General features: G+C 36.2%; 2 protein-coding genes and 2 non-coding genes across 4 annotated transcripts; 2 read left to right on the forward strand and 2 right to left on the reverse strand.

The window, feature by feature from the left end:
• Window positions 1–12,764: 12,764 nt before the first annotated feature.
• TRNAG-GCC (transfer RNA glycine (anticodon GCC)) lies at window positions 12,765–12,835 on the forward strand. Its single transcript has one exon. It is a non-coding gene; the product is annotated as a tRNA-Gly (tRNA).
• A 5-nt stretch (window positions 12,836–12,840) lies between these two features.
• LOC145135150 (small nucleolar RNA snoR114) lies at window positions 12,841–12,924 on the forward strand. The gene has a single exon (XR_013719629.1). It is a non-coding gene; the product is annotated as a small nucleolar RNA snoR114 (small nucleolar RNA).
• Window positions 12,925–14,518: 1,594 nt separating this feature from the next.
• LOC145130463 (uncharacterized) lies at window positions 14,519–16,081 on the reverse strand. Its single transcript, XM_079065259.1, has 4 exons — window positions 15,935–16,081; window positions 15,377–15,836; window positions 14,790–15,044; window positions 14,519–14,727 (listed from the first exon to the last, which is right to left on the reverse strand). The coding sequence occupies exons 1-4, from the start codon at window positions 16,079–16,081 to the stop codon at window positions 14,519–14,521; spliced, it is 1,071 nt and encodes a 356-aa protein (XP_078921385.1).
• A 171-nt stretch (window positions 16,082–16,252) lies between these two features.
• On the reverse strand, window positions 16,253–16,897 carry LOC145130464 (uncharacterized). Its single transcript, XM_079065260.1, has one exon. The coding sequence runs from the start codon at window positions 16,895–16,897 to the stop codon at window positions 16,253–16,255; it is 645 nt and encodes a 214-aa protein (XP_078921386.1).
• Between the last annotated feature and the right edge of the window lie 3,930 nt (window positions 16,898–20,827).

Genomic DNA, 20,827 nt, shown 5'->3' on the forward strand with positions numbered 1-20,827 from the left:
AACTGTGAATGCTAAAATCAAGAACATTCCATTATTGATTCATCTCTCCCGTTTTCCATTCCTGAGTCATCGATTTTTAGTTGGTATGTTTTCCAATTCTCTCTCTCTCTCTCTCTCTCTCTCTCTCTCTCTCTCTCTCTCTCTTCTATTTGACCTAATTTTTTTGATTTCATTAACTTGCTCTTGCATCTGTTGTTGCGTGTGATTTCTTCTTAGACAGATGTTACCGTTTGATGAAATGCTTGGCTCATTTGATATGGAAAGAAATCACATTTATTTGGGTTTTTTTTCATTTTTTTTTGCTTTGTTACTTTTCTTTCTACAAGCGATTTTAAGCTTTCATTATTGCTTATACTTTACAATCATGGTAACCAAACTCAAAAGGATTTTCAAATTCATCTCTCAAATATATGGTACCCCTCTATCTGTATGGGTGATTGAAAGAGTATATATCATCTCTCAATGATACTATTTACTGCTCTTTATAATACAAAGCTTTAAATAACATCATACTTTCATGTATTATTCATTATAACATCCTATTTTTATATATTCACACATTCACATCTTACTTTTTTCATGTCAGATGGTCGTCATATAATATACTGTTATTTTTTTTGCAGATTAAAATCTCTAGGAAGTTGTTGGAAAAGGTTCTAGATATATTCAAATTTTTACTAAGAAAACATATCCAATGGTCTCACATTTTAACTAAACAAACATATTATCAACATTTATGTCAGGTTGAATGCCCTATCAAGATGTGTTTTTGTTCTATTCTCAAGATTTAGATAACTGTCATTAAATAAAATAAACTAATTATCCAAAACAGTTTGATTAAGTGATACTTGATAATCATATGGATTATCAATTTATTGGGTATGTTTTTAAAATAATAAAAATGAAAAAGACATTGCTTTTTGAAGGTTAAAACGAAAAATACATGTACATGAGCTTGGAATGTAGTGCCATTGCTTCGAACTTACCTAGCCAAAATCAAAAGAACATTATTTTTCATGTTTTGAAAAGTAGGATGCTATTCCAAGTATTTTTTAAAGGTTTATTTCAAAATTGAAAAGTAAGTTGATGTTCCAAAGCTTTGAACTTACTTATCCATCGTTGTAATTTATAGGGGGCCACACGCCAATAAAAAAGAAGACTCAGGAGCATGAGCTTATTAACAATAATTTGTCGTTAATGATTCTTTTTAATTCTTTTATGAACTTTGGTTAGGTTCAAGTAAACCATGAGTTCATTTGCTATAATTTGTTGTTACCTTCATGTAAGTGCATTTAGAAAACCATGAGTTCACACTCTTGCCCCTACGTGGGGACTGATAAGGTATGGGGATTGATAAGGTATTTTGGCTGTTTTTATATGTAATATAACAATTAACTAAGATTTTCAAAATTAAATGGTTAAGAATTGTGAATAAATTACATAATTTTATTGTGTTTTTTGTGAATATAAAAGTAGCTTATTTTATTAAAAAAAGAAGTTAAGTTTTCCATTTAAACATATTTATTCCTTTTTATTTGGACTTATTATTTCAAAGACATAACTTTAATTAAAGTTTTAAAAAACTTATAGAGACTCAGACTAATTGCTAAAATATATCGTAGGTTCATGAGAGCCAAGTACATAAGCATACTTTAATTGAACAGATGAACAAATGAAGATTATGTAACATTTTGGCAATTCTATTTATTATTTTGGCCAATGCCTATCATTTTGTATTAATTGAACATGGATCATAAGTTTGAATTATTGAGAAGAAAGCATCTATTTCTTGAACTAATAATTATCCGTAAAAAGAAAACTAATTGTCAAAATGGAATTATTTATAAAAAAACAATTTCAACCCCTCCTTCATTCCGCTAAAAGAAAACTAACATTCTATTAAATTCCCAAAAATAAAAAAAAATAATAATAAACTATTAGATAAATAAATTCAAGTATTACCGATCGAACCTTAATCGAAAAGAACATAATATTATTTTTAACCAAAAAACAATACACTTTTAATTTTTAACCAAAAAAACAGTGTCTTAATCGTCGCCCAAAACAAATATTCGCAAAAAGAAAATTAATGGTCTCCAATAAACTATTTGTAATTTATTATATCATTTTGTATTCATGTATGTGTCTTACAAAGTCTTACTTTCTAATTTCAATCAAAACAATGTTATTTCTATGATTGACTTCAGTCTATTAAATTTTATATTTTATTGTACAACATAATCGTTTTATTATTAATATACACCTAAAGAACGTTGCTAATATCTTCAAACCATTTTACATATTAAATTAAATTAAGGCTTATACAGTTACAGATAAAACATCTAACTTTGTGAAACATCCCAGAAATTATAAGGTAAAAGTTTCATTTGTAGTTTAGTCAGAAATACCAATTATCTTTTTCCAAACATTCAAAAGTATATCAGACCAAAAATAGTGTATAATAGCAATCATAGTAAACACAACCAAACATTGCATACATGAAAATTAAATAAGTTTACATCGGTTTTAAATCTGATTCGAATACATCAAAAGTATAAGGAAAGTATAAAGACAAAATCTTATTCGCTCCGACTTCTTCACAATGCTCGGAAGGTACCTATCTACTGATTCCCTGAGAATACAAGCAGTCTAAAAGACTATCAGCACAAAGCTGGTGAATTCATAATCATTTAGTTTTTGGTGGAAAATGTTCTTTGAATCCTTTTGAAAAGTGTTCATAAAGAAAATCCCATATTTTCTTATGAAAGCAGTTTTGAAAGAGTATCTATTAGTAGAAAATAAACCATCAGTTTTAGAAATGTCGGTGTTATCCTGGGAAAATCCCATATTTTCCCTAAAAACAGGTTATCCGTCCTAGAGGTAGAGATGCAAGTTTAGAAATCCCTGATTACTATCAGTATATATGAAAGTAGTTTTATTACTCAAAATAAAACAAATGAAGAGTAGAGTCCGTACACCAAAATTAGTTTATACTTATTTGCGAGTCGTATAACCATGCTTGATATGACCGAGAGACCTTTACAACGTTCTTCAGGCGTTAAGCTAAATGACATTTGTTCACCTCAGGCATGTCTGCCTAACTGTAGCTAGCAGTTCAGGTGTGAGATTGTCAGTCCTGAATAGATCTATTCACAAATCTCACGCTCTCCCTCCAGGAGACTCTGGTTATACTAAAAGGATTTATCCATGTACACCTAAGGGTACAGTATTGAAGTAGAGCCTCACAATTCTGTATAATCTAGTTTACGAGCTAGAAACAGTATAAAACTATAATTATCCTTGAATAATTGTACTTTATACTCCTGAGAAAATATATAACATAAACTAAATCTGCCATAGTTTATACATATTCATCCATGAAATCTGATTTGGTAAAAACTGCCTAGAGGGTTATCCCAAACTATACCCATTATAGTTTATTAGAATTGATATGGAAAATGCTTTGTAAAAACCTTTCTGAAAGCTATGAAGTTAGATTTCCAAAATAAAAGTTTCCCTTATGCTCAACATATTACAAAAAGGGATAAAATATCTGAATATGTTATTAAACATGGAAATCGTTGGACTGTATTAATAAGTTTAAAAATTAATAAAATACTTTGAGTTTGGCTTGTATTCCCCCCCCTGAAAACATTAAAAACACGGAAAATGTAGGGGTATGAACTCACCTCGAACAAGTGGTTTGATTGAAGGATCGACACGGAGGCTGAGTGTCAAGTGAAACCTTGAACACGATTTGCTCCTAATTAACATGTAATGACACATAAAGGAGTCAAATGAAGGTATTTCGCTACTAGATATGATGAGGAACCACTCTAGGGACTTGGAACTACTTGCACTAAGTGTTAGGACCTTAAAGGATTGCATGAGGGAGGTGTATGGCCACCTTAAAGTGTGTGCGGCCATGGGTGTGCGGCCGTACACTCATGATGGAGGGTGCCTTTGAGGTGTTTTTCAAGGTCCATACTTGCATCCATGAAGTGTTCTAGGTCCACACTTAGTGGTAGTACAAGTTAAGGGTCTTAGAAATGGGTTTGTGGTCCTAGGGTGAGTGTGTGGTCGCACACGGGAGTGTGCTGCCGCACACAAGGAGTGTGCTACCGCACAAGGGTGTGTGCGGCCGTACACAGGTGTGTGCGGTCGTACACCCTACATGATGATGTCCAAAATGCCAATTCTAAGGTGTAGCAAAGCTAGGGTCATGTCCAACTCGAATATGGAAGTCAAACTCTCACTTTGGAGGGTATTTTAAGAGTGTGCGGCCACCTTATGGGGGTGTGCGGCCGCACTCACTTCCAAACACGAAGAACATGACGAATATTGCACACTTAAGGCTTAGATAGAGTGGTCTTTCATGGTTTGCAAGCTAGAGGATGAATTACTCACGTTTTTGAAGCTTTGGAAGGTTTGTGGTTGAAGAAGCTTGAGATAAATGGTGTTGTGTGCTGCCAAGGTGTTAAAGGAATGAAAGGAAAGGGGGTCTACCCTTTATATAAGGGTGGGTGTGTTGCCTAGAAGTGAGTGTGCGGCCAAGAGGTGAGTGTGCGGCCGCACACCCATGTGTATGGCCGTACACTCCCCCTAAGGGTGTGTATGGCCCGATTTTGTCACTCTACGGCTTGCTGACTCTTTTCTAACCTCAACCTTGGCTATACTCAAGCTTAAAACGCTTAAATGAACCCTTAAACAGTACAAGAAGTCAACAGAACAAGTTTAACATTGATTGAATTGGCTAAGTGTACAAGATAAAAGTTTTGGGTTGTCACACAATCGACCGAGCTCAACTAAGTTTCTCCCAAAATACCCGTACATGATATCTAATATGATCTGAGTTATGAATCTGTGAATCGCATGCTAGTTAGGGCTAAGGATCTTCTTAGTGTTTGCATATTAGAATGCTAGGAGAGATGTCGTGTATGCTTATTGTATGAACTTGTAGACTTGCATGCTAGTGCTGATTAGTCAGAGATAGATTGGCCTGATATGTGATGCCTTGTAGCCTAAGAAGCATGGGATGCTAGTTTGGGTATAATTTGTATGCGTAAGACAGTCAACAATAATAGCGAAGGTTCCTAGCATGAGTTATGGAATGTGAGTTTGAATGTTCGTGGGTTATTCTATGGAATAGATTGCTACTACATGAATGTTGCTTGCTTTATGCTTTGTGGAACCCTTAGGTGATGGGAGTTAGCTACTAAGTGAATATGTTAAGTCATATGTGACAAAGGTTGAATAATCTCAGAGTGATGGATTTGACCCTATTGCGCAACTATTGTCTGAGTCCAACCGTAGTAGGGATGAGTCTGTTACTCAAAGGATTATCTAAGCTTTGTTGCATGTGATTTTATTCATGAGGTGGGTAACTGGCATTATGGGAAGTTCTTAATCCATTAAGCCACGACGTCCAAAACCTCAAAATAGCTAAATATAAGTGACTTGATCCATAAAGTCGAATTCTTTAAGCCTTTGCATGGCTTAATGAAGCCCAAACACCAAAGATGAATTCCAAAGGCCAAAATTACTCCAAAATGTCTTAGAACCCTCTTAATACCTTAATACCTTAGTCCAAACTTCCAGATCTGATTCAAAGGGACTTCTTAAGTCATAAAGTTCCTGACTTTATGACTTATCATGACTTAATGGGACCCAAATCAAAACCCTAAGTCTCAAGCTTCACCAAAAGGCTACCAAATCATGCATGGAAGGTTTATATTCATAAAGATCCAAACTTTATGACTCCATAACCCCAACAAAGGCCAAATATGAAGCTCAAAGGTTCTGGAGTAACTTCTACTCACAAGAACCACCACAAAGGGACCAACTCATAACAAGGTGCCACCTAGCTACATATACAAGAAAGAGTTGCAAAGGTTGATACTTTATACCTCCAGAAGTTAGATCTAGGTGCACAAAGCCTGGATCCAAAAGCTCTAAGTCAAACAATGACTCTTCAAGAAGTTCCTTCTTCCTCCTCGAGCACCAAAACACACATAAATCAATTTGAAGCTCTAAAATCACTCAAATGGGGGCTAAGGGTCGATTTCTAGGGTTTAGAGGGAAGGTGGCTGAAGATATTAGGGTTAGGTTAGGAGATAAGGAGCTTAAATAGGGTCCAAGACCCTAAAATATGGTTTGGGTCTGATTGGAGTACACCCAACGTACATATGGTACGCTCAACGTACTCCGAAGAGCACCCGCGACCATCCTGGTCAATACGTCCAACGTACTCCGAGGTATTCCCCACGTAACCTTTGTGTACACCCCGGATACCCGACTAAACCTTAAAACCACCAAACTTCTGAAGTCCATAACTTCTTCGTTATAAGCTCGTTTCTGATGATCCTTATATCCACGGAAAGGTAACGAGAAGCCCTACACTTATATCAACTCATACCATCCTTAAGACCTTCCAAACAAAAATCCAATTTCCACAAAAACCCAAACTGACACTTATATCAGCAGGGCCACAAAGACCTATGTCCGGCCCTGACGGCCATCGGTAATCCTCAGTGTTGCAGGAGCGGATGCTGCCACCTGTCCCGCTGCTGCTGCTGCTAAACTCGGACACCGGGACCTATTGTGACCCCTCTAATTGCACTGGAAGCAAATCAGATCAGATACTGCAGTGGTGGTGGTGGTAGCAGTACCATCCCTGCTGACATGACCAGTCCGACCGCACTTGAAGCAGCCCGATACCATGACCTGGTCCGTACTCGAGTCAAGGTGGTAGCAGTACCATCCCTACTGAACCTCGATCACAGGTGCGCCCGGAACCTAGTCGTAAAGTCGCTCCAGGTCATGGTATCAAAGGCAGCATCACCAATAGCATGCCCAATCTCCTCCCACCAATCTCGCGCCCTGTCCTTCAGAAGGCAGGAAGCAAGTCGAACCTTGTCCCCCTCGGGACAACGGCTGGTGCAAAAGGCATTAGCGACATCCGCCAACCACCTACTGCTAGCAATGGGGTCCCTAGCCCCATGGTATTCTGGAGCTCCACAAGCTCGTAACTCCCTGAATGTCATCGTGCACGCCCCTATCATGGCCGCCATCTCGATACGGAATGCACCCAACCTCTCATCAAGAATCTCCAAAATGCCCTCCTTGATCGTGTCGAAGATCACAGGAGTCTGGTCAATGATATTGCGCGTGATCTCATATGAAATGAACTCCCTCATCTGATCATCGAGCTGCCCGGCTCCAGAGCCCGAGCCTTATCCCTCGTCGATGCCAGAACTGCCAACTGGTCTAGTGTGTAGCGTCACCATACTGAAAATGCACCATAACAATCATTCAAATACACATCATAACTCGAGGGATCTCACACACTACAAGTTCCCTGGGTTCATCTCAGCCCTCCTTGACTCGAGTACGGACCCTCTACTTTTAGTAGTACGGGCCCATACTACCTTCCACATCTATCCGTACTTTCCTCAAGATTTGCCTTGACTCCACCTAGTCCCTTTCACTACTACTGCTCTCAACGCTAATCTCATCCTAGGCATGCCTTAGGGTAATCTCCATCCTACTCTCTGCCATCAGCTTCATAAGAAGTTCCTGCTATCTCTCACTAACTAGCTCGCGGATACCATTACATATCACTAAAACCAGATAACTCTTCGAATGAGAGGTCCTACCCTACAACGGTTGGACTCAGACAAGAGCTGTGAAAATGGGTTAGACCTAACCTTCTGAAATTATTTACTCCTCGTAATATGTAACTTAACATATTCGTTTACTAGTTAATTAAAGATAACTAGAACTCCTAAAAGCACAAAGCAAGCAGCATTCGAGCATTAAGTAACCAAAACCAGGCATATCCTACACAGGTCATCATATCACTGACTAATCAGTACTAGCATGCAGCTCAATAAGCACATATAGTAGGCATACAAGGCATCATTCCTAGATCCTTACCCCTAATCTAGCATGCAGTTCTCATAATCATATCATATATCATAGCGAACATGTATGTATATCTTGGGGAAAACTTACTTGAGCTTGGCTGATTGCACGCATCACACTCCTTGTTCTTTCTCAAAACCCTTAATTTTAAATTTTTAGAAAAATTATTTTCATTGTAAAAATTTCTCAAACCCCCGATTTGAGTCCGGACACCCCCAAGGTGCGTCCGAATCCCTCAAACCAAGGCTCTGATACCAACTTATAACATCCCAAAATTCATGACCCAAAAATTTCATTTGTAATTTAATAATTATAAAACCAAATGTCTGAAAACATCCATAGTGTCAACCCATATCAAAACTAATATATCAATAGTCAAAACATGTCATAATAAAACAACATCAGAGTATAACTCCCAAAGATCTCATGTGCGGAAATCATGGTGTGATGCGCTGCAATCATGTCGTCTCCTTTCCTTTCGAAGAAGAATTACCTGGAACCAAAACTGAAAACCGTAAGCATAAATCTTAGTGAGTTCCCCCATCATACCACATACCATACAATAAACATACTGTCAGACATATCTGGGTGCCCGACCTACCCTGCTGAGCATACCTGGGTGCTCAACCTACCCATTTCAGACATACCGGGGTGCCCGACCTACCCCTGTCATGCATATCTAAGTGCCCAACCTACCCTGCCAGGCATATCTGGGTACCCGACCTACCCTCCGGTTTATCTCAACCGGTTACGGGGTCTATTTCACCCCTACCACTACCACATAATAACATATTTCCAGACATATCTAGGTGCCCAACCTACCCTCCGACTTATCTCAACCGGTTACGGGGTCTAATCCACCCCTCCTACCATTGTCACATATTATCATAACATAATAGCACATAAAGCATAACAGATAGTGGAATAGCAGACAATTATCACAAAGACAATCGGCTACCAACAAAAAAGTACTAGTAGGGCCGGCATTGGTGCCCTAGACCCACCTCCTACCAGAAGGTAACTTACCTCGAATACCGAAAAGTAGCTGAAATCATCGGCTTCGAAAATCAACCCAACTCAAGCTCCTATACATAAAGATTTCCTTAATTACCCTTTCATACTCATAACCCCTTAAGGACCAACTTGATCCAAGTCAAAGTCAAAGTCAAAGTCAACGCTCCGAGTTGACTCAACTCGTCGAGTTCACTCCTCAACTCACCGAGTTCCCATAAATCACAAAATCGTGAAATCGTGATCCAACTCGTCGACTTTTCCTTCAACTCGCCGAGTTCCTCCTTCTCAACAGAATCAGGACTTTTTAGTACAACTCGTCGAGTTCCTTCTGTCTTCAGAAAACCGAGAAAACCCTAGCCAACTCGCCGAGTTTGCTCAGTAATAAAAAAGGTCTGGGGACCACGATCCAACTCGCCGAGTTGGGTAAACAACTCGTCAAGTTTCCTTAGTCTTAACGCATTCAATCACTTCCAAGCGAGTCTAATGCCTCCAAACCATAGATCTGGTCCCCTTGGGCTGAAATACCACGTAAAGTTGCTAACTTTACGTCCATGCATGGTATCAAGAGGCTAAAAACACTAAAACTAAGCTTTATAAGGGACCTAGGGCATGGAGGAGGGCCAAGACTTGATAAAGCTGACAACTTTAAGTCTCAATAGGCCATGAAATGTCTAGATCTGAAGTCATAACTTCATAACATGTTCAAATCCATGAATGACATCAAAATAAGCTACTAAAGGCCATCAACTTCTCAAAGGAGATATATAGCAAATAAATAGTCAAGGTATCGACTTTATACCTCCAAATGGTTGCAACAACACTGAAAATCCCAGATCTAAAGCTTCTCCCTTCAACTTTGCACCACCAACTTCACACTCCTTCAAGAAAAGCACCAAAGAACACTCTTTAGGCTCACATACACTCAAAATTGTGAAAGAGGCACGATTAGGGTTTTCTCTGGACTGAGGGGACGATGAGGGAGGCCACAATTAAACATTAAGGCCTTTAAATAGTGTACAAAACCCTGAAAATTCGGGTTTCATTTCTACCAGCCTACTCGTCGAGTTGAGGCCTACAACTCGTCGAGTAGGTTTCTTAACCCGTGACCCAAACCATCTCTACTCGACGAGTTTGGGGTTTCTAACTCGTCGAGTTGCTCTGTAAACAAGAAGAAATTATAAATTTAAATGCATACCAGGAAACAAACGTTACATCGAAGGCTATAACCCAAATGATAATCATGCTAATAATACTAACCAAGCAGTCTCATGCTATCTTACTCAGACCAATTGCACCCCTCACGAACATAATCGAGGCACTACCACAATGTACACCCCAAGGGATAGACACCTAACCAACCCTGGATCTACTGCACTCTTTCATCCTCACAACCTTACCCAAAGGGTGAAGTACCAACAGATTTAACGAAATGACGAACCTCAACCGTTAACAATAACATCCTTATGAACGACCGATACAAGATCCCCCACCTTGATTTAATTTGATTTAATCTGAATAGATCCACCTATACGCAATAGCTCAAGAAAACCTCCAAGGTGATCTAGAAATGCTGCCAAAACTTTAGTCGGATCAATACCACTACAAATCCTACCAACATAACATGCCAAAATTATATTCTACGTAGATCAAAGTCCCACCTGGAAAACTGAACAACGCTGCCCCAACATTCGAACTTCCAATAACCAAGGACAACTGCCAAACTTGAGTCTGCTATGAACCAAAATTCCACACCACAGTTGAGGGTAAACATACCCAGAAACCAAAGAAAATATAAAACATACGGAATTTGACGATAGGTTGACGCATCCATTGATCTACCGAATTGATCCTAAATAGAAGACACCTAAAGATAATGTATAAATAAGTGAACATTCTTTCCCAAAAAAAATAATAATAAGTGAACATATGAAAATAAAAAATCAGGCACAATAAATAGTCAACGTCCACACATCTCTTATCTAAAGTGAATCTAGTAGGTAATCAATTTAAATAAAGTCTATGCAAAAAAAATATCAACTTTAATTGTAAACAGTTTGTTCAATCTAGTAGCCTCTTCTCCCACAACTAAATTTACAACCTCATGATGTGTGAGACCTACCCCTAAAAGATTACTTTTTTTATGGATTAAATTTGCAGATTAGACACAAGATTAAAAGAATATCTAAAGTCATGGCCGGTTATGAGGAAGGGCAAGAAGGGCATTTGCACAGGGCCCATTTTTATCAGGGGCCCGTTTTTTTTCTGTAATTAAGTAATTTTGTGCATCTCGAGCTCACTGGAAACCCTAAATAATCATCGGTATGCTATTGCTTCAACTAGATAGGAGTACACAAGATCCATTGGCAAAGGTATGTTTATGAAACTCTTTGACTTCTACCTTTCAGTTCACATCCGTATCTTTTTCTCTCCCGTCTCTTGGTTTTTCTTTGTTTGGTTTATGGACAATCTGCGATTGTGTTTTGTTATTTAATTTTGCTATTGACTGGTTTCTAAATCCTATTAGCTAAGTTAAAATTTCTAAAAAGCTATTTCGTTTTACTTTAAAATCGAAACATGCCACAGGGGTATCTTCTTTTGGATTTAGGTGTAATGAATTTTGTTGATTTTTTTATTATACTTTCGTTTAATGTACATGATCTATTGATGCTCGCTTTGGCTTTACATCTGTACTTCTTTTGACAAATCATTATTTTAGATGCCTGATTTCATTCTGTGGTTTGTTGGCTCAAGTTTGATTTTCCTAGACTGCCCTTGATTTGCTCACTAAGTGTGTAAGCAATTGGTGGTTTTAGGATACTAGGTGCTGCTGGTCTGTATCACAAAGTTCATTGCTATTTTTTGTTAGTTCCGTAAAGTACATTGTTATGTATTTTTTGTTCTATCTTTCTTTTTTCTTGAACCATATATGGGAACAGATATGGTTTATTTTTGACGATTAACTAAGTCTCTGGTGTTCATATGGTGCTGTTTAATTTTATGAAGGTTAAAAGTGTAGACACCCTAAACAACATTCTATGTTCTTTATAGGCTATATATCAAATGATCATATATGGCACAAGTGATGCAACTATGTGACAGATGTGGTTCCAAAACACACAAGTGATGATTATTTTCAATAGAATACTTAGATTTTAGTGTTAGTTTATTGTGTAGATCGGTACATATAGGTATAAGTTTTATAGCGTTGTGTACATCGCTTGTTATGCATGATGAAGAAGTGTATAGCGCCTTGTTATGCATAATCTGGTTACATTGCCAAGTTTAATTCGTTACACATTAGAGCCAAAGGGCCTTTTTTTTCCCGCTCGTCCTGGACATTTGAATCCTCAGGACCGGCCCTGTCTAAAGTCTAAACGATACTTCTTATGTTTTCTTGAAACCACCCTCCAAAAAAAAAAAAAAAATCCCATTTTTGCTCTACTAAAAATCATAGTTATGTATATCAAATGATAATAAAATTTTCAAAGCTTATCTCAAATAGCAATACCTTATAATAGTCCTCATTGTGGATGTTCATATAGAGCTGCACGTTTCGATCAATTGATAATCAAATGATTTAATTGTCGATCGGTTGCATAATTTTAGAATTAACTAAAAAAATAAAATGGATCAAATGGATGGTCTAAGTTGTCTAAAGTTTATTCAAATACTTATACTTATAAACCACTCAAATCATTTCATTAAGATTTTTTCTTTCATATATGTAACACTTTTAGGAGGATAGACTTGACCCGATCCGTTTTAATGGTTTCGTTTTTTTTTATCTAACACTACATTTAAAACAGCAATCCACTTCAAAGCAAAAGGCACCAGTGGTCTAGTGGTAGAATAGTACCCTGCCACGGTACAGACCCGGGTTCGATTCCCGGCTGGTGCATTTTAAAGCCATGACGATAAAAGCGCTGATTGTGAGGCTTGGTCCCTCACACTTCTCTGATAATGACGAGTTATAGCGCTTCTGAGCTTTAATCTATTTTTGTGGCTCAAGAACAGAAAAAGTTAGTTTATTTATTTTTTGTCTACAATAAAAAATTTGCTTGCTAAATTATAAGTCGATGCAAACAAAGAATTTAAATAATATCCATTTTTCTGAATGATTAAAAAAACAAAATTTTCAACAATAAGTAAAACTCATTTGTGGCTCAAGAACAGAAAAAGTTATTGTCATACCTATTTGTGGCTCAAGAAGAGAAAAAGTTTGTGTATTTCTTTTTTGTCTACAATAAAAATTTTGCTTGCTAAATTGTAAGTCGATTCAAACAAAGAATTATAATAATATCCATTTTTCTGAATGATTGGAAAAACAAAATTTTCAACAATAAGTAAAACTATTGTCATACCCATCCGGTAAACAGGTTAACAAATATACAAACAATATATTTATTTTATTTTGTTCTATAACATATTTCTTTCATTTATTCCCCATATTAGAAATATACAATAAATATAAAGTTTACGCACACAACCCACTCTCCATTTTTGTGAAATGAGTTAAAAAGAACAGATCGATTTTACTTTCTTGTATAACATCGTACTTTCATTTGTTTCAATTTTAGCATTGTACTATGAAATTCATTATTTTTTGTATTTATATCGTTCATTTGTTCTAATTATAAAAACACATAAAACTTTTTTTTTTGTTCAGTATATCAACATACATTCATTACATTTATTTTTGACAGTTAACCTAACTGTAAATTCAAGTACAATCGCATTAGAGGGTTAACTACAATAAATAGCAATGCACTTCCATTGCTAATTCTTGTAATTGGTCCAAATATGGGCTAAATGCGTTAAAAAGCAATGTACTTTCATTTTTTGTAAATAATATATTTCTCACATTAGTATTATAAAAAGATTACTTATATTTTAAATATATTTCAAACTAAACCATTGTACTATAAAAATACATTGTTACAGTTCATTGACAGTATATAGCAATGTACTTTAGTATAGACACAATCGTATATAGCCCACATTAAAAACGGTTAGAATGTTATTCAAACACGTGAAATGAATGACGTGTTAACCCTTAAAACAGACTGCATGTTATATTGTTAAACTAATTCTCTTTAATTGTAGTTAACACTCACCTACTTTATTCTTTTACTTTTACATTTTAGATAGGTTATAAAATCAGGTAACATGTATTTCTTTTACTTTTACATTTTAGATTGGTTCTAAACTAATTTTTTTTAATTGTAGTTAAGACTCACCTACTTTATTATTTTACTTTTACAGTTTAGATTTAAGTGGTTAGATTGGTTCGATTGTTGTATTTCTCCCTTTATCATTTGTACTATACAACTTCCACTTCTTTACATCTTTCTTTTTCTCTTTCTCTTTATATTTTATAAAAATTTTCATACTTTCTTCTCAATCAAAAAAATGGAGCAAAACCCAAACACACAACCAAACACAACCTCGCCTCTCGGATTCAGTAGCGGAACCAGGGTCAAACTTAAGGGGTATCCCAATTTTTTTTTGTGTAATATTCAATAAGAAAAAAAACCGCAATTTCATTAGATATAAAGTTCAACTTCCATAACAAAATTACATTTTAAAGTTCACCTCTTCGATCTTTCATTTTACGAAAGCGAGTAATTACATTTTCAGTCTTAACATTCTTTAGTGCTTCATTTTCTACACTACAAATCAAAGCACCATTCATAAAATCATCACCTATTCTATTACGCAAATCGGTCTTCAAGAACTTCATTGCAGAAAAACACCGTTCAACGGTTGCGATTGCGACAGGCAAAACCAAAGCTAGTTTTAATAATCTATAAACCAAAGGAAAAGAAAGGTGCTTCCCGTTTCCACCAACAAACGAGAGAGGTTTGCAATTCCCTTCAAGTTGAAAAATCTCTCATCATGGAGCAAAGAGTGATAATAGATATCAAGTTGTCCATTAAGTTGCGCCCTTTCTGAATCGTCAAAATCGTTTTTGTATATCTCGCTTAGCTTTAACAACTTTGCTTTATCAAAACTAGAAAATGAGTCACAAGAAATCAATGCCGCCATGTTCTCCATCAACTCCGTGCCAACTTCACTAAATTTATCCCCAAATTCTTGAATTTGCATATCTAAAATTGTGTTAAAAATCACAACTTCAAAATGATGTTGATTAGTCTTATTGGTCCTACGTTTGCGTGGGGTGACATAATATTCCGACATGTCCACAATTCCAATAATATGTTTTTCACAAAAAGCACATACCTTCTTCCAAATTTGTGGAACCCCATCTTTTCTAAAAACTAGCAATGCTTTCTTTGTCCCTTTTACTAACGAAGCCGCTTTCAAAATATTTTGATCTTTTTTTGAAGATGCTTTGACAATGTATCCGTGAGGCATAGAATTTCCAACATCAAGTGTAAAAGAAACACGAAATCAAGTGTCTTGAAATATGACAAAATACCCTTTGCTTGATTACGGTTAGATAAAGTAGACCCCTCATCTTTGACATATTTAAGTACCACAACAACTTCTGCAAACAAATTCACCAAACTTACAATTGTTCTAAAATGTGAACCCCATCTAGTATCTCCAGCTCGAACAAGAGAAATCTCTTGATTCAACCCTCTTCCCGTTTCCGTTTCACCAATACCAATTTCAGCTGCCACTATTTCTTTTTGCATCTCTCGTATCATATCTTTTCTCTTACAAGACCCACAAACAGCAGTAACCACCAAAGCTAGTTGTTCAACGAATTCATCAACATCATCATGTTTCTTTGCAACCGCCACAACCACTAATTGAAGTTGGTGTGCAAAACAATGTATATAATGTGCAGAACTATTTTCATTTAAAATCAAAGATTTCAAACCGTTGAATGCACCACTCATATTACTTGCTCCATCATAACCTTGTCCCATCACCTATATATTTATAAAAAATAATAAAAAACTATAAGAAATAAAAATAAAACTAATATCGTATTAAAATTTAAAGGAATAAATATTTTATGACTTCTCACCTGAGCCATACTCAGGTTATTGTTGGAAAATACGGTATCAATGGCGGCTTTAAGAGTCAAAGAAGATGTATCCAACACGTGAACAACTCCAATAAATCTTTCCTTTACAATCCCAAGTCTATCAACATATCTCAAAACTATAGTCATTTGTTTTTTTTGGAAACATCACTAGACTCATGAACTAAAATAGCAAACACATCTTTACCAATTTCATCACAAATAGACTTGATTATCTCTTTTAAAAAGCAATCAGCAATATCTTTTTGAATCGTGGGAGAAGTCAACTTTTCATTTTTTGGAGCATTTTCTAAAGTAACTTTAAAAAATCTTCTCATTATCTTCTCTAATCAAAGATAATACTTCAATGAAAAGTCCTTTATTATTAGACTTTTCCGTCTCATCATGTCCACGAAATGGTAATGCATTTTTCAATAAAAATCTACAACTACGGATTGTAGCACGTAATTGAATTTCATAATTACTTTTCTCAAGTTCTGTTTGCTTATGCAAGACTTCACCAATAGATTGGTTTTTTCTCAATAGCAAATCACACTTTTCTTGGGCCTTATGGTGATAACTTTGAATATTACCCATATGTTTCCGGAATGAGCATTTTTTACTCCAATTGTCAAAGCCTTCGGTTATAAATGCATCTCTTCCACCTTGTTCCCCTACCATATCTCCAAACAAATAGCAACAAAAACAATATGCCTTCTTATTTTTTATGCTATACTCTAACCATGGAAAATCAGTAAACCATTGCACAACAAAACGTCTTGGCTTATTACTAAATAATGTATATTCACAATTATGCCCCTTTGGTTCACAAGGCCCTTTAATCAAATATGCCCTCCTTATTTCATCCCTTTGATTAGGATTATAAGATGTAATCTTTGGCCTATCCCCCGGGTCCGAAGGAAGATCATTCAAATCAAAAGCTTGTGCCGCTTTTGGTTTTGGCATTGGTTGATTAGTTTGTGGAACTTGAGTAGGTTCATTCGATTGTGTTTCTTGTGGTTTTGGTATTGGTTGATTAGTTTGTGGAACTTGATTACTTTCATTAGCCCTATTTTTTTTGGAAGTTCATTCACCATTGTTGTCTCCAACATCTAAATGTCTTTTGAAAAAACTTTTAATAGTAACCTATAATCAAAATATATGAACTATAAACTTGATTTCAAGTTTCAACAACAGTCAACAAATAAAAACCTAGTAACCTACAGTCAAATTATCAATTATCAAGATATATCAACTATAATCTCGATTCCAAGTTTCAACAACAAATGAACAAATAGCAATCTACAATAAAAATATATCAACTATAACTTGATTTCAAGTTTCTACAACAAATAATCATTAACTATTAACCCTAAGTCCCTAATTTAACAAAGTTAATTGTTAATTTCTAATTTTTCAAACATAATAACAAAAAATTTGAATTTGAATTAACCTAAATACATAATAGGGATGAGTATTTTGGTTATACTAACTTGTTTCATTGTGATGAAATATCCGAGGAGCGGAGGAGGTGCCTAGAATTTTGCAATTCAGAATGCTTGATGTCCGAGTCGATGTCCAATTGTCCACGATCGCACATGGCCGCAAGGCAGAAGTGAGAAGATGATTTCGGAATTCTGAAGTCGGCAATTGAGAAACGCACGAAGTATCCAATTACGTGAATCGTAATTACATCTCTCTCTCTCTTGTTTTTATAATTGGACTATTGGGCTTAATACCTCTTTGTGTCAATAAATTAATTAGTGTGGACTTAAAATTTTTGGACCATTTGGGGGCTAGTTTGTATTTTGGTCAATTTAGAAATAACCTAAAATTTTTTAGGGTAGCCCAAATTTTTTTCCGATATAAAACCGCAACATAAAACAAATTTTCCGAAAAAATTAACACTACTAAATTTTTTTTAGGGGTATCTCGGGATACCCCGGGATACATTATGGATCCGCCAGTGCTCGGATTTGCGGGTTACGAAAATTATTTCAACCTTTTATCGTCTCAAGGATCACCACAAATCTCATACCAAGGCGTCGGTTTCAATCCCACTTCACCACCACTGCAATTTCCTAACTCACCTTACCTTCAACAAAATTTATTTGGTCAAAACCCCAATTTACAACAAAATCTTTTCCCTACTTTTGCTTCGATGCAACAAACAACCACCCAACCACCACCTCAAACACAACCATCGATTGAAGTGGAAGCGGGAGGTAGTAGGAAAGGGAAAGGAAAAATGAAAGGGAAATCGATAACGGTTGAAACAGAAAATGCAGATGTTCCACAATGGTGGACACCGGAGGAGGAATATGCTTTGACGGCGACATGGTATACTACTTCAAAAGACGAACTTCGCGGAAATAGAATGAAGAAAGGTGCTTATTGGGGGACGGTGCGCAGAACATTCCACGCTATGTTGAAGAAAAAACTGTATCGCAATAATGACATATTAAACAACAAATGGAGTAAAATAACTAAGCGGTGCAACAAATTCAACGGTATTTACAATCGGCTTGAGTTGCAACAACAAAGCGGAACCAACGACTTCGATTTGTTCAAATCTGCAAAAAAACAATATCGGGTCGAAATGGGACATGTTTTCGACTTTGAGAAATCATGGGAGTTGTTGAGAGCGGATCCAAAGTGGAATAAAACTCCTACATTGTCGGAGGTTCAATCCAAAAGGTCTCGCAATTCGAGCTCGGTCGACGTGTCGGACGCACGGACTCACATCGACCTAAACGTCGACACCGATGACATCCCGTATGATATCGAGGAGATATCCCCACCACGACGACCGCCCGGACGCGACAAAGCGAGGCGCGCTGCAAGACATGCGGAGGAGGTTGAGGCGAAAGCAAAAGATGCGGCGGAAATGAGAGCGAAATTCGATGAGGACAATTTATTAATAAAAGAAAAAATGACTTGAAACGTCGTCACTTGGAGTTCCTAGAAAGGCAAGCACGAGAGAAGCATGAGCAAAAAGAGAGAGAGAACTAATGACACATCAGTTGTCAATTCTTCGGACTAGCGAGGAGGGTTTGACGCCTGATGATCTAGCGGTGCTACAAACAATGAAGGATCAAATTAGGAAGAAGTATTTGGGTTAATTAGGATTAGTAGTAAAATCTTATGGTTTTAGGTTTAATTTAAATGTTATTTGGGTTAATTAGGACTTGGAAAAAAATGTTATCTTTTGAAATTATGTCTTTTTTTTTATTGTAATCTTAATTTTAGTTTTTAAATATTATGTCTTTTTTTTGTTTTTTTTAAATATTATATTTTATAAAAATGTATTTCTTTTATTAATTTAAAAAAAGACAAACAAAAAAAAGTAAAAAAAAAAAACAAAAAAAAAACTCGAAAAAGAAAAATACAAAAAAAAAGACATGAAAAAAAGTTGGTGTTACATCTTGTTATAACATGAAAACCATTTCTCCACTTGGTGTCATAACACCATTGGTGATGTGGCATGTGAGGTGGCACCAATTTGGTGTTACATCTAGTTGCCCACACCCAATGCTCTTAGACAAAAACGATTTAAGAGCAGTGGTTTTCTTCTCCTCAAGACCTCAACCATCGCTTCCATCCTCACACCCTCAGAACGACTCAACTTCCAATATGTCGATTCAATCCTTCTTAAGGGGCCGTTTGATTTTCTTTCTAACTGGGTCCGAAGTTAGGACCCGATCTTCAATCCAAAGTCAGCTTGTTTGTTTTCCTTTCTATACCTTTGGACTCGATCCAAATCAAGGATCCAGTCCCCATTTTTGTGTTGATTCGGTCCAAGGAAAAATACCCGCTGACTGAGTTGTTGTGTGTCGTTCTCATATATACCCTCTTCCCCGCTTCCTTTTTTGTAGTTCGTATGTCGAACCTCGGTTCTCCTTCAAACCAACGCATAACTTCTCCTTCCACCACCACTGATTCTCATGCAATCGATCGTCGGACTTCACTCCAGTGCCTCCCAAGGATGACGACTTTATTCCAGCACTGACTTTAGCCTCGCCGACCACATGATCCTCTACCACCGTCCTATCTATCGTCGTCCACCTCCTCTATTGCGATCAAGCTTAGTATCCTCTTGATCTCTCGTCTCTGCACCTCTCCCTTCTGGATGCAGGTAAATAGTTTGTTTTTCCTTTTTGGAGAAAAGGGTTTTTGAGAAAAAAAAAGACGTTTTTCAGAAGTACTTAAGCATATGTACTCAATGTTTCATCTTTGTGATTACAATTGTGTGAAACCGTCTAAAATCTTGTAAATTCACATTGTTATGAGTTTAATTAATGTGATTCTTGCTTTTAAGTTTTTTTACCCCTCAATTTTAGGATCATGTAGTTGAATTGACGATGTGTGGACTATTATGATGTGTATGTTCTTCACGAGACAAGAATGTGATTTTCTAATTTCTTATATAGTTTTGTTATATGTTTAGAATCTAGATTGCAAGAGATAACATAAAAACCTTAAGCATTTATATTTTAGGATCATCTGTTACCTTCTTGTGTGAGTTAATAGCTGTGAATATTTCAATATGTTGATGCTTTGAATTATACTTTAGGATCACATATAATCTTGAGGAAAGGATTGAGTGTCATATACTTTGAATATAATTGCAAGACAAAGTGTTTGTAGCTGTAAAATCATAAGGATAATTGCAAGACTCAAAGACTTGGATCATTAGATCATCTTGCTTCCTTTAAGAGCTCTTTTTCTCTAATATATGTATGTGTAATTGTGTATTACACAGGTCTTTATCTCTAATATATGTATGTGTAATTGTGTATTGCAGGGCATAAGAATTGGTGAGTCTTTACAAAGACATGGAGGCAGGGCATAAGAATTTAATATCATAAAGTCCCAATACAACTTTTTCCTTTTCAC

The sequence above is a fragment of the Lactuca virosa genome, chromosome 8 (assembly GCF_052849685.1).
Source record: "Lactuca virosa cultivar CGN04683 chromosome 8, Lactuca_virosa_CGN04683_v6, whole genome shotgun sequence".
NCBI classification, from domain to species: Eukaryota; Viridiplantae; Streptophyta; class Magnoliopsida; order Asterales; family Asteraceae; genus Lactuca; species Lactuca virosa.